The sequence below is a fragment of the Phocoena phocoena genome, chromosome 10 (assembly GCF_963924675.1).
Source record: "Phocoena phocoena chromosome 10, mPhoPho1.1, whole genome shotgun sequence".
In the NCBI taxonomy this organism is placed as follows: Eukaryota; Metazoa; Chordata; class Mammalia; order Artiodactyla; family Phocoenidae; genus Phocoena; species Phocoena phocoena.
Genome location: NC_089228.1, coordinates 75973502 through 75987710, shown reverse-complemented (window position 1 = coordinate 75987710; position 14209 = coordinate 75973502). Strand labels below are relative to the sequence as shown.

Genomic DNA, 14209 nt, shown 5'->3' with positions numbered 1-14209 from the left:
GTAAACTTCTTAATGAGATATTTTACATTCCTTTTTTTTTTTTAATACTAAGTGTTCACAATCTAGTGTGTGTTTTACTCCACAAGTGCCCAGCACATTTCCAGGGCTAAGGAGCCACGTGTATCTAGAAGCTACTACACTGGGAAACACATATTTAAAGCACAAATCAGAGATAAATGCGTTCTGCTATTCTGCTTCCTTTCTCTGTATGAACAGCAGGGTAGGAAAATGAATTTAAAACAGGCCTGTACCACATCATCTGGGCTGGTCTTTGCAGAGATGCTTACACATATGGGAGGTGGAGGGGGCATAAATCTGTAAGGCCCCAAATACTTCTCTTCCATATAACTCCTGCCCCTCCAAGCCGGCCTGAAAGCCACACTGTTATAAACTGTCCTTGGAGATTATTGACAAGCACGGAGTATCAGCCCCAGAAAATTGCAGCCTCGCATCTTTCCCAGAAAGGAGGAAGGGCCGGGAGATCCGCATCAGCCTTCTTTCTTGGAGGACGAGCTTACTGTCTCATTGGTGTGGCGTAGCAGAAAGAACACGGCTCCCAGAACAGAAAGACACCTTTCCTCACTCCCCTGGGCCATTCACTAAAGTTCTCTGGTCCTTGGTTTGCTCATCTAGAAAATAGGGATCATTCTAATTACCTCTCAAGGCTGTTGTCAGGCCCCAAAACCATAATTTATAGGAACATGTTTTAGAAACGAAGTATTATGCAAATAATAGATTACCTCCATTATCTCTTTGAAAGGCAGAGAGAGGCTGACCACAGGGGAGCCTTGGGGAGGGGACAGTAAGCTCTGATGACCCTAGTGAGAGTCCAGGGGCATTCTAGGCCTGGGTGTCGAGGGTCATCAGGAGAGCCCTGAATTAGGATGGGTAGGGCACACTTCATCCCGTACCCATGAGGGAGTGAGATGGCACTCAACAAATGGTTGGCTTTGAAGATTTCCTTCAAGCTAATCCTATATGTGACAAGATGATTTTTCTTAAGAGGCCCAAAGCACATATGCAGGTTGGCAGTCTTTGGACAATGTTGCTCCAAGACATGCCTTTACATGGACTTTCTGTGCTTCCCAAAAGGGTCCAGTGCCTCTTCTGGAGTCCCGGGCATGACTCAGCCCCTGGCACACACAGCCCAGTGGGCATATATTGGGCCTCTGTTGCCCAGCAGTGTAGGGAGGACCTTGAGAGGCCCAGGCCTGCTCTACGACCCCAGGTGTCTTCAGAACCCTCCTGCAGGTGGGGACACCCTACAGTTCAACTTCCAGCTGTGACTACGTCAGGGCCCTTTGAGCTCAGGTCCCAGAAGATGAAAGTCTGGGGAAGTGGGAGAGCCTGTGATGAGTGGGTCCCCAGGGGAGGCCTGCTCTGAGCACTGTCTCCCCAGCATCAAATGCGCCCACATAGCAGACTTCAGGTGCCCCTCCTTCCAGGAGCAGCAGCATCTCTCACAGGCCACCTGCCCCTCCGGAGGTTCATCGCAAACCATCCCTTATCTCTGCCGGTGTCAAGCAGTGGCCAAGAGGAGAGAATGGAATTGCCCCCTGGGCCAGCCTGTAACATAGCCACCGCCACCTCCAGTACCCGTGGTACTGAAGGAAGTGACGATGAAGCCCCTGATTACTTCCCATTTACCAACCTCACCACCCCATCTTTCCTTCTGTCCTGGTGGACAGATGTCTAAGTCTATCCTCTGGCACATTCTAGAGAGGAAACAATTTTCATGACTCTATTCTTACTGAATATGGAGCAGACAGAAAAAGAAAGACGAAAAGATGGGCACGATTACTAAAGCCCGCCCTGTGCCAGACCCCTGTTATTTGTCTCCGAATACTATTTTCCCATGTGGACTGTGTGTGGTCTACTTACAGGCATCTTGCCTATTTTTAGAATAATGATCTAGACATCTATTCTTTCCGTTTCACCTGTAAACTTTGAGATGAAGAGTTGAAAGGTCATGAGTGTTCCCCCTGCAAGAATGGGCCAAGGATGGGGGTTACTCAACTCCGTTTCCACCCCAGGGTTTTTATTTTTTAATGCAGAGCCAAGTCCCAAAGGAAGTATGCTGGTGACTATTAGAAACTAAATAGAACAAACCCAGGAGTCCAGAAAAAAAAAAAAGGCTTTTTCTCAGCATGAAAAGAAACAGGAACTGACTGGGCAAGTCCTGGGCAGACTGCTATCACAGCCCACTTCCCAGGATCCAGGGATGACTCTGGGCCCCGCCTTCTTGGGAACTAATTTTAATGGGTACCATCCTTGGTCCTCCATCCTGCCAAATCGTCCCAACCTCCGGCAGCGGTGGCAAGAGGCGTTTGATTTTGATTAACCGAGGAAATTCGTACATCCCTTTACTGCTTTTCTGGAACTGTGAGCGCTTCCCATGCCCAGAGGCGCTCTGTTCACAGCTGTCCTTGTCAGGGCAGCCCTGACGGGATGGCCAACTGGGCTGATGAGTGACGGCGGGCCTCCAAGCTCCGGCTCCTCCCCAGCAGTCCGCCAGCTTCTCCTGAGGCTTGATCACCACCTGGTGGTCATTAGAGGAAGCGCCTCCCTGAGCCCCTTGACAGAACCTCAAAGGTGTGCAGTCACTGTGGGCCCGTGGATGAGAGCCTGGAGGGCGGCGTGCAGAGGACAAGTAACTTGGGACTGTGAACAGAATGACAGAAACCAGGCACGAAAGAATCACTCTCTGTCCCCACCTCCTAACACTTCTATATCAATATTATGGGGCTTCCCTGGTCGCGCACTGAGAGGACCGCGTACCAAAAAAAAAAGGACCATGAATCCAGGATTAAATTCAACTTCACAGCAAGGTAAATTAAGTGCCATAAGCCAAATCCAACCCCTGTCTGCGAATGTACTGCCCACGAGCTAAGAATCGTTTTTACACTTTTAAATGGTTGAAATGCAATCAAAAGAAGAGTAGGGCTTCCTTGGTGGCGCAGTGGTGGGGAGTCCGCCTGCCGATGCAGGGATCGCGGGTTTGTGCCCCCGGTCCGGGGGGAATCCCACATGCCGCGGAGCGGCTGGGCCCGTGAGCCGCTGAGCCTGCATGCCCAGAGCCTGTGCTCCGCAACGGGAGAGGCCACAACAGTGAGAGGCACGCGTATTAAAAAAAAAAAAAAAAAAAAAAGTATGATCCTTGCAGGAGGAAAAAAAATGATGTAGAAAGAGATGTCAAGGTATGGGGAGAGCCAGCATTCCAGGCACATAGTTCCAGTAGGTGTGATGGGTTTTACTGGCAGGTGTACATTTCTGCGAGATACTAGCCAGGATAGCTCCCTCCTTCTGTTTTTTCTCCTTCCTCACGGACAGAATCTTATTTATAGACCTAAAGGCAAAGCTAAAAGCAGCCCCAGAAATCACCCAGTCCCCCCATTCCAGACAGGAGTGTGGAAGGTAGTTTGAGAAATAAACATGGGTGCCTTCCATGTTTCACAGGACCCTCACACTTGCCCATCAATGCACCTGCAAGAGGATGAGCCAGGACGGTCTTATTCCCTTTTCTCATTCACCCACAGAAACCTACTGCCGGGCTGAGCTTTCATTTTCAATCTGTGGTGAATCCGCGGCTGTCCTAGGGCTAAGTGACACACCGGCCAGCAGCTGGTAAGTTTCTAGTCTAGTCTCCAGACACACGATGAAGACGAGGCTGCTAGCTCTGCCAGCTGAAGTGTGATCCAAGAAGATTCAGGAGAAGTAAACAGTACCACTGCCAAAGGGCTGGCCCTTAGGGCAGAGGGACAAGCTGACCTGGGCTTGCATAAGAGGCATATGACTTCTGACTGCGGGAGAGTGTCATATGCCTGGGATATTACTCATACCCTCAGGATAGCTCTCAGCCCTTCTCCCTAACATGGGACACCCCTCTAACAGAAAACAAAATCACAAGGAGAGATGAGGCTTAACGTGTACCAGGCTCCAGGAGAGGGACACAGCAAATGACATGAAATTTACCCTCCACTGAAAATGGCTGTTAACTATCTATATTAACTAACATTTATTGAGTTCTTACCATGTGTTTGGTGCTGTCCTAGAATCTCATTTAAGCCTGACAACAAACCCTTCTAGGGTTGAGTAAATATTCTTTTTCTCTTTATTTTACAGATGAATAAACTAAGCACAGAGAGGTTAATCACTTGCCCAGGGTCACACAGTTCAAGAATGGTAGAGTCAGGTGTCGAATGCAGAATGTCTGACCTAGAATGTGTGCACGTCACCACCACACTGCTGCTTCCCTGCGATGCACGCAGACTCCCATGGCAGGGAGAGCTCCGAGCACAGAAAATGAGAGAGGGACAACGTGGTGACAGAAAGGATGGAGAACTTAAGGCATCTCCAACCTTAATCCTGCTTTATAATTTCATCTCAGGGCAGCCCAGAGCATAATGGCCAGTGTTCTGGGCAAACATGGAACTACTTCCTTTTCTGGTCTCTGATGGAGCATGAAAGGATGCCAGCTATGTTGCTTTATTGAAAGTAGAGTTGCTCCGCTATAGGAAATAGCTACATTGACCCTGGATGAAGCCATGAAATGGAGCTTTTGACTTTGCCACATCTTGTCCTGTCAGTAACCCAACTCCTAAGTGTTCGTGGCCCACAGTCTGCCCTTACCTGTCTGGAGAATCTGTCAAAGCACCTCCATACCATCCAGACATTTTTAGCCTGTGTCCCAGTGTTCTCAGGACCACATTAGCTGGCCGATATTTTAGGGCAATAATTAATTTTAATTCATCCACAAATAACTTAAATTTCATAAAGGCCTCTCAGACACACCAACACAAAGGCATGTTAGCAATCTGGGGGCAGTTACGCCTCTGGCTCTCTTCAAATTACATGCCATAGGACATGGCTAATACTTCGCACTTCTACTTTGTTTCTTATATTTATCTCTTTCAGATTTCATAATAACTCTCCAATAAGAAGCCAATACTTGGAAATGATCAAAGATTTATGTAAAGACACAGATAACTAGAACCAATTTAAAAAAAAAGAAAGTAGATCCCCCATTAGCCAACTGGTCGACTCCCCAAAGGGAGCAGCTTGACCGTACCTGCCATGTTAATCTTTACTCTTCATGCAAAAGAGTTTCCATGCGGTTCCACTGACCAGTGCTCCTATTTTTATTCTTGCCACAGACAGAGCAAGCATTCTCAGAATGCTGGATGCCATTTAGACACATAGGAGGAAAATACGATTTCCTAGGGATGAAGCGTATTCCCGAGGCTGTGTCTGAACACACGTGGACCAACTGACATTGGTCCCAATCAACTTGGCTACGTCATGATTTCCCGTATGATGGGCAGACTGAAGCAGCAGCTGATTTGCTCCTTGGATTCTTCGAATTCTCAGCTTCAGTTTGCAGCGTGAACACGTCGTGTTGTTCGTTAGTGTTGACTGACGGCCGATTTGGTTGCATAAGTGGTGGGGAAGAGCTTGTGCTCTGGAGCCAGACCTTGTGCTTTCCAGTGGTCAGCCCAGCGTGTCTTAGCTTTGCGACCTTGGGTAAAGTCTCTTGTGACTCTCTTTCCACGACACAAAAGGGGATAATAACTGGACAGGTCTGACAGATGGTTGTGAAGAGTTGCTTCTTATAAAGCCCCCAGACGAGTATCTGGCCACACAGTAACTTCAATGAATTTAGCCATGATTATTTTGTACCAAACTGTGTGTATGTGTTTAGAAATTACACACACAGGAGGGAGAACCCAGATTTAGATACAATCCCTGCTCAGGATCAAGATACATACACCCTCCCCATTTTTGCATTTAATTCATCATTAGGAGGTTTTTTTTTTTTTTTTTTGCGGTACGCGGGTCTCTCACTGCCGTGGCCTCTCCCGTTGTGGAGCACAGGCTCCGGATGCGCAGGCTCAGCGGCCATGGCTCACAGGCCCAGCCGCTCCGCGGCATGTGGGATCTTCCCAGACCGGGGCACGAACCCGTGTCCCCTGCATCGGCAGGCGGACTCTCAACCACTGCGCCACCAGGGAAGCCCTAGGAGGTTTTGAAAGTAACCCTGAAGATACATGACATCCAAAACCATCATCTTGCCTAGGTTTGACTTTAAAATCACGCCCATTATGAAGCCAGAAAGGAAGAATAAGTCACTGATATAGGGAAATAAGGGAGGCTAATTAACTCACCACCCTTTGTGGCTTTGTCTCCCTCTGTGTGTTTATTTCATTCCACGACAGATCTTCGAGGAAAAAAATCTATGGGGCCTACGAACCAGAGTCTCAGATCTAAAAGGAAGAGAAACTCTTTTCTTCCCCATTGGTACATGTGTCTACAGCAGAGCAAGGAATTGTGATTGAGTTAACCTGAGTCATGTGCCGACCCCACAGAAACCATCTTAACAGTGAGGACTACGTCTTCTGTGAGCAACACAGATTCAAAATCATGGCCACTTAAAATTCAAGTTTATTTCTCTAGCCAAAAAAAAGCGTGTAGGTAAGCAGTCCAAGACTGCTATGGCAGGCTCAGATCCACGTAGTTCTCAGGAATTCAGTACTTCCTGTCTTTTTGTTCTGCCCTTCCCAGGGTAAAACATAGCCCCACGTGGCAGGATGAAGAATAGGGTGGGGGAAGCATGAGACATTTTCAGACTTTCAAACTACTCTGATTCAGGCCCACTACTGCCTAAGGGTGTTGAAATGCTTACTTCTCTATCCACCTCCCCATGACAGACGCCTACTCATCCATCAACAACTCAACTCCTCAAAAGAATAAAGTATCTGCTAATCCCCCTGGTATGATGGAGAACTTCAGGCTCAGAGGAAAGCTAAATACACTGTCTGATCTATGATGAGCCACATTCCTAATCAATCATGCAATCAACAGGGCTGACCATACATCATCAATGGAGATGAATCGAGATGGTGGGTATGGTGTTGGTGCTGAGAAATATCAAAATGTTTTCCCCTCAGCCTGGTACCTCCTTGTCATTGTTTTAGCAGTTTTCATTTCTAATACTAGATCAAAATTCTAAGTTACCCTTGACATTTGGGCTTCTGCTTCCTTCAGAGAGAACTCAGGTGTACAGGAAATGTTGTCCTCTGTTTAGGATGGGACCTCTCCTCTGAGCTGGACCAGATCTAAGCCCGGCATGGCCCAGAGCACATTTCCTTCGAATAAAACAAAAGAAAAACCGTAGCAGCAACCACCGTGCCTGGAGCTCCCTTCTGAGGAGAGACGCAGGGGTGTGGAGGGAACACCTTCTCCAAGCCCAGCCTTAAAGTCAGTTGTGGATTTGCAGGGCTGTGAAGCATGTAGAGAAGCAAAGCTGCAGGTTATTTCCAATTTGGTTTTTGGAGATGAAGACTGGCTGTGTGGCCAGGTAGCTTCTCATCTACTCTGAAAATTAAACAGCACACTTTGCGTATACTTTTCACTCTACCTTCTTATCATAATCCCATTTTATTACTCTGTAACCCTGTAGATGTTAAAGTGGGCTGGGAGGAGCTAGTCAACTATTACTTTCGTTTGGCAGATTAGGAAACAAAGACCAAGAGCATGTGTGATTTTATGATAGTTGCAGAGCTGGTTAGATGGCCCTTCCAAGCCTGCAGCCAGGGAGCCTGATGTCCAGACCTCCTTTCTATCCACTAAAGCAGCAGTTCTCAGCCTCAGCATCACCTGGGAACCTGCTAGAAGTGCAAATTCTTAGACCCTACCCCCGATCTACTGAATCAGAAATTCTCAGGGTGGTGCCTACAATCTGTGTTTTAACCAGCCCTCCAGGGGATACTGATGCACCTCAGGCTGGAGAGTCAGTGCTGGGACTGGAGGTTTCATGTACTCCAAACTCTTCTCACACCTTTGCATTAAAGGGACCCTTCTTAACCCCTCGCGTTTATCTCCAGAGTGGTCATGAAGTATGTACTTAGAAAGCTGGTAACTGAAAGCCTGGACCATTCAAGCTCCTTGAAATATTTTCTTTTAGGAAACTTCTAGAGCCAGCTCTCTGTGAGACTTGTGCTGATTAGGGATGGAAACCTCAGCTTTCCTTCTTACTTGATCTCTCTTGGAACTTTCTTGCCTCGGGTAGTTTTGTCTCCTAGGAACCACGGAAAGAAAGTGTGTCTACAAATACTCCCTTTAAATTCTCTTCTACCTGATACTTTCAACTTGTTAATAATTTTATACACGAACAGTATATAAATATACTTTATTTTTGAAATATTTATTTATATTTTTGGCTCCGTTGGGTCTTAGTTGAGGCACGCGGAATCTTCGTTGCAGTGCGCGGGCTTCTCTCTAGTTGTGGCGCATGGGCTCCAGAGTGCGTGGGCTCTGTAGCTGTGGTGCGTGGGCTCAGCAGTTGCAGCTAGGCTTAGTTGCCCCACGGCATGTGGGATCTTAGTTCCCCGAACAGGGATCGCACCTGCATCCCCTGCATCGGAAGGCGGATTCTTTACCACTGGACCACCAGGGAAGTCCCTTAAAATGTACTTTAAAATTGAAAAAGATCTGAGAAAGAACTTTCCATACACACACACACACACACACACACACACACACACAAATTCACATGCAATTCTGGACCCCTTGAAGGTACTGACGAAATAGTTATTGAATTTATTAAAGACTTGCCCTTAGAATCAGAGGAGGAAAGCAAATGCGGCTGCTAGGAGGAATCTTTATTTGAAATTCTTTAACACACAAGACCCTAAAAGAATAATAAACCTATTGTGTCTGATGGAAAACAGGTATTTGAGTGTTTGATTCTAGTACAAAAAACATATGCGTTTCATTGCATACATCTTACTTGCCGTAGAAAGGAGAGAGTTTCTATATCTTAGTTATTCATTCAATTACTGGCTCATTTATTCGTTTTTACTGAGTGACCATGCATGCTGGGCCAGGCAGACTCCCAGGCACTGGGCTAACACAGTAAAGGTGGGTCTGCCCGCGTAGAGCTTACAGTATATGGGAAAGACAGTCTATTAAACAAGGGATTTACAACTAAGGGATAAGAGCGTCATCACAGGACACACTAGATACATTTGGAGCACAGAGCAGGGTAACAGAACCATGTGAGGGTGGGGACGGGAAAACCATAAGGGTCACACAAGAGGCTGGAGGCAAAGCAAGGCCGATAGATGCTGCCCCAAACTGCAATGAGCACGGGAAGGAAAGGGAGGGTCCAAGGGCTGGAGGTGCTTCTGCAGTCTAGTTGATGTCAGCGGGCATCACTGCCTGGCCTTTGGCGAAGGATGGAGGTGATGGTGAAGGTCAATAAAACCATGCTGGCTGCGCCTCCGATCATCAGGCCCAGGAGGCTGCCGTGCACCTGCATGGCCTGACATCGCTCCCCAGTGTAGAAGAAGGTGTGGCCAGAGACGCACCTGGGGAGACAGGACACAGGGGCGTGTGGGAACCACCTGAGCCCCAAGGGCTTCCTGACAACAAGACCAACACAGCAACAATGGCAGGGGACACTCAGCAGTTACATGCACCTGGCCTCGTTCAAAGCGCTTTACACAAGTCAATTAATTTAATCCTGGAACAACCCTTTGAGGTGGTGGTTATTACCAGGCCATTCTCATCATCCTTATCTTTCAGAAAAGTTAGATAATTTGCTCAAGGCCACGCAGTTAGTAAATGTCTCACTCTCGAAGTCTAATCTCTGAAGGTCTGTCTCCAGACCCTGTCCTCTCGGCTACCGTATGCAAAGTTCAGGAGGAAGGTTTGGGACACTTAAAGAATGTGTTTCCTGACACACAGTAGTGATGGTTCAGCAAATTCCACCAACGGATGCTGAAATTAGTGGGTGAGGGTTTGAGGAAAGGCAAGATGTCTGCATGGTCTCCGAGTGTCTCTCCCAAGATATGTGTTAATTAAAGAGTGAGGAACGGTAACTTCTCAGGAGACAGGGCTGGCAGACACCCTCTTGGCCAGATGACAAGGTTAACATCACCGGTTATAACACATATTGACATCTGGTACCCCTCACATGACATACGGAGAAGGTCATATCACGTCTTGGTTCTTACCCAAAATGTACAACCTCAATATAATCATGAGAAGACATCAGATAAACTCAAATTGAGGAACAATTTGTAAAATAACTGATCAATGCTCTTCAAAAGTGTCAAGATAATGAAAGACAAGACCAAGGACCAGCTCAGGATTGAAGGAGCTAAGGAGACATGAAAACTAAATGGAACACGGGGTCCTGAATTGGATCCTGGAACAGAAAAAGTGTATTGGTGGAAAAACTGGGGAAATCTAGATAAGGCGTGTCGTTTAGTTAATACTATTTTTAATAGTATTTACCTTTGTTAATGCTCATTTCTTGCCTTTGCTAATGTACGATGGTTATGTAAGATGTTGACTTTAGGGTATGGGGAACTCTGCTGCATTTTTGAAACGTATCTGTAAATCTAAAATTATTTCAAAATAAAAGTTTAAAAAAGAAAGAACGTAGTGGAGATCAAAAAGAGCTGAGAAGAAATGTAAGTGTTTTGAGCCAAGCAGACTATTAGCCAAGCTCCTATTCTGTCAAATGAAACTGATGCTTTTGTCATCACATACGTCCTTTTATGAAATATTTTATGCAAATAACAAACATTATTAAAAGAACTATTAAATATAGCAAACTGTGCAGACAGGCAGACCTGGATTGCAGGTCTAAGCTCCAGCATTTACCATCTGGGTAGTTTCAGACAAATTGCTTACTTCTCTAAGCTTCAAATTTCTTATGCCGTAAACGGGGGTAAGAAGGGCCTTTATGTCACGGGGTGGCCGTGAGGAATAATTTACATCATGAATGCATACTGCTCAGGTATCAGATATTCTTCTTCTTCTTCTTATTGAAAACATAAACATGATAATAGTACAATTGAACTAATGGACAATAGAAATGGACAATAGAAATGGACAATAGAAATGGACAATAGAAATAATAATTAATAACAATAATAACATTTGCAGTCAGGGAAGGTTTAAGCTTGGTTGGTCCTGAGTCCCTGTGGTGGAGCCTTGATGCTAAAAGCTCTGGGTCGGGACTTCCCTGGTGGTGCAGTGGATGAGACTCTGTGCTCCCATTGCAGGGGGCCCAGGTTTGGGCCCACATGCATGCCACTGAGTTCACATGCCATAACTAAGGAGTCTGCAAGCTTCAACTAAGGAACCCACCTCCCACAACTAAGACTCGGTACAACCGAATAGATATATAAATGAATAAATATTTAAAAAAAAAAAAAAAAATCTCTGGGTCATTTTTGAGCCCTGCAGTGGAGTTCAAAGTTCCAACAACATTCAAGATGCTGTTGACAATGTCCCAGAGGTAGCAAAGGGATACACGTGAAGAGGCAGGAGATTTGGGACTCTTCTGCTCTGGCAGGACCCCTGCTCTGCCCTCTGATTCCAGGCACGGCTTTGTGGAGTCAAGGACCGACACGGTTGACCATCTGATGGCGTGGATGCCCTGACCTGAGAACTGTGCCTTTTAGCAGGGTAAGCAGACATAGGGCTCCCCTCTGCCGACCCACACCTGCCGCCCCAGGCCACAGAGCCTACCTGCAGCTCGCCATCCCCTTCACGTTCACACAGATGCCTTCGTTTTGACAAGGGTTCGGGTCACATGGGTCTCTGAAGTACTGTGGCCAGTTGTGGTCCTCCATGGGACCCGTGTTGTCCACCGACCGCTTCTGTCGGCTGCGATGCCCCTGGTCCAGGCTGCCCAGTAGGTCTTTCTCTAAGGAGGCCTTTCCCGAACCTTCTTCTGAAGCCGGCTGCTCCTGGCCTTGGAGAACGAGGCTTTGGCGGATCAGCCTGCTGTCTTTAATGTGAACTTCAGTCTGGTTAAGGTGGGTGATATCTCGAGGAAAGAGACAAAGGGTGGTGAGGAAGATATATGATTAAATCTGACAACAATTCACTTCCACTCCTGGAGAAAGCCCCCTGGGCTGCCTCTATCCCTCTTGGTCATCACCTTTAGTGACGTAGAAAAGTGGCTTTGAATCCAGTGGATTTTCATAATGCCAACTATTTTATAGATTGATTATTTTTTATTGAAGTATAGTTGACTTAAAATATTATCTTAGTTTTAAGGTGTATAAATAGTAATTTGACATTTTTATAGATTACACTTCATACAAAGTTATTATAAAATATTGACTATATTCCCTGTGCTGTACATTACATCTTTGTAACTTATTTCATACATAGTAGTTTGTACCTCTTAATCCCCTGCCCCTATTTTGTCCCTACCCCTACCCCTTTCCCCTCTGGTAACCACTAGTTTGTTCTCTGTATCTGTGAGTCTGTTTTGTTATATCTGTTCATTTGCTTTGTTTTTCAGATTCCACGTGTAAGTAAAAACATACAGCATTTGCCTTTATCTATCTGACTCAGTTCACGAAGCATAATGCCCCTCAGGTCCATCCATGCTGTTGCACATGGTGAGATTTCATTCTTTTTTTTGCTATGTTTGTGTTTAAAGTAGTCCAATCATGATTTTATTTATTTAACTTGAGAAGAGAAGCATAAAGTGAGTATGGATAGACTGATTGAAACTAAATTGAAGTCAGCCAACTGTCACATTTGATAAGTTATGCAAAAAGGTGACACTAAAATTTTAGTTTCTCCCCAGGACAGTTAAAGTCGAGATGGGAGTCCTTGAATAAAAGAGTACGATGTGGTTCTCTTACAGCACATCTTTTTTTTTTTTTTAAACCTAGTCCCCCCAAAAGATCCCCACCTTCCGTGAGATGCTTTAAAAAATCCATGTGAAGTCAATAGAACACCCAGAACATAGGATTATTTATTCAGGAAAACCAGCAAAATACCTTCAAAGTCCACAAACAATATAAGGTCGTCATTTTTAAGGTAACTCTTCCTTTTCAGCATCTGGTGGGAGATGATAGCACCCCAGCCCCAGTCGATGCTTCTAAAACAGGCACAGCTCTTGTCATAGGACCCCATGACAGACGGCCTGTCCCAGATGACGGAGCCATTCATTGCTGCAAAGTTACAGGTTACAGAAAATCACATTATCGCTTTACTTTTCACTTTCCATCTGTCTTTAATGAGTATAGAGAGCTTTTTTTAAATTGAAGTATGGTTGATTTACAATGCGTTAATTTCTGCTGTACGGCAAAGTGATTCAGTTATATGTATACATGTACATTTTTTTACTATTATTTTCCATTATGGTTTATCATAGGATATTGAATATAGTTCTATGTGCTGTACAGTAGGACCTTGTTGTTTACCCATAAGAGCTTTGTTAATCAGAAAAAATGTGTTGGAAAAAAATCAGGTTATTTACTCTTTCCAGGAGAATTATGCTGGAGAGGGTGTGGAGAAAAGGGAACCCTCTTGCACTGTTGGTGGGAATGTAAATTGATACAGCCACTATGGAGAACAGTATGGAGGTTCCTTAAAAAAACTAAAAATAGAATTACCATATGATCCAGCAATCCCACTACTGGGCATATACCCTAAGAAAGCCATAATTCAAAAAGACACATGCACCCCAATGTTCATTGCAGCACTATTTACAATAGCCAGGTCATGGAAGCAACCTAAATGCCCATCGACAGACGAATGGGTAAAGAAGATGTGGTACATATATACAATGGAATATCACTCAGCCATAAAAAGGAACGAAATTGGGTCATTTGTTGAGATGTGGACGGATCTAGAGACTGTCATACATAGTTAAGTAAGTCAGAAAGAGAAAAACAAATATCGTATATTAACGCATGTATGTGGAACCTAGAAAAATGGTACAGATGAACCGGTTTGCAGGGCAGAAGTTGAGACCCAGGTGTAGAGAACAAACATATGGGCGTCAAGGGGGGAAAACCGTGGTGGGGTGGGGTTGGTGGTGTGCTGAATTGGGCGATTGGGATTGACACGTATACACTGATGTATATGAAGTTGATGACTGATAAGAACCTGCAGTAAAACAAACAAACAAACAAAACAACTTATACTAAACTTTCTTTGGGTTATTTGTATGGAAATATGTTAATATAAATGTTTCAGATATTACATGAGATTTCTAAAAATCTTATGTTCTCGTGCAATAAGTCATGATTCTAGTTATTACTTTAAAATGTATATCTCAGAAATAACTAAATTTCCTTGTCAATTGCATTATTATGAACTTTCGTCAAATCTTTGAACCGTGGTCATTTTTAAGCCTTTTGTCATTTACAGACAGTTCTGGGCGTACTCT

General features: G+C 45.1%; 1 protein-coding gene across 1 annotated transcript in view; it reads right to left on the bottom strand.

The window, feature by feature from the left end:
• Positions 1-2194: 2194 nt before the first annotated feature.
• The window catches only part of MEP1A (meprin A subunit alpha), a 38051-nt gene continuing 26036 nt past the window's right edge, over positions 2195-14209 (bottom strand). The window contains exons 12-16 of the mRNA XM_065885969.1: positions 12813-12986; positions 11542-11842; positions 9214-9365; positions 3612-3683; positions 2195-2661 (exon numbers count right to left, since the gene is read on the bottom strand). Coding sequence (XP_065742041.1) covers positions 2195-2661; positions 3612-3683; positions 9214-9365; positions 11542-11842; positions 12813-12986 — 1166 coding nt within the window. The remainder of the gene's footprint in view (positions 2662-3611; positions 3684-9213; positions 9366-11541; positions 11843-12812; positions 12987-14209) is intronic.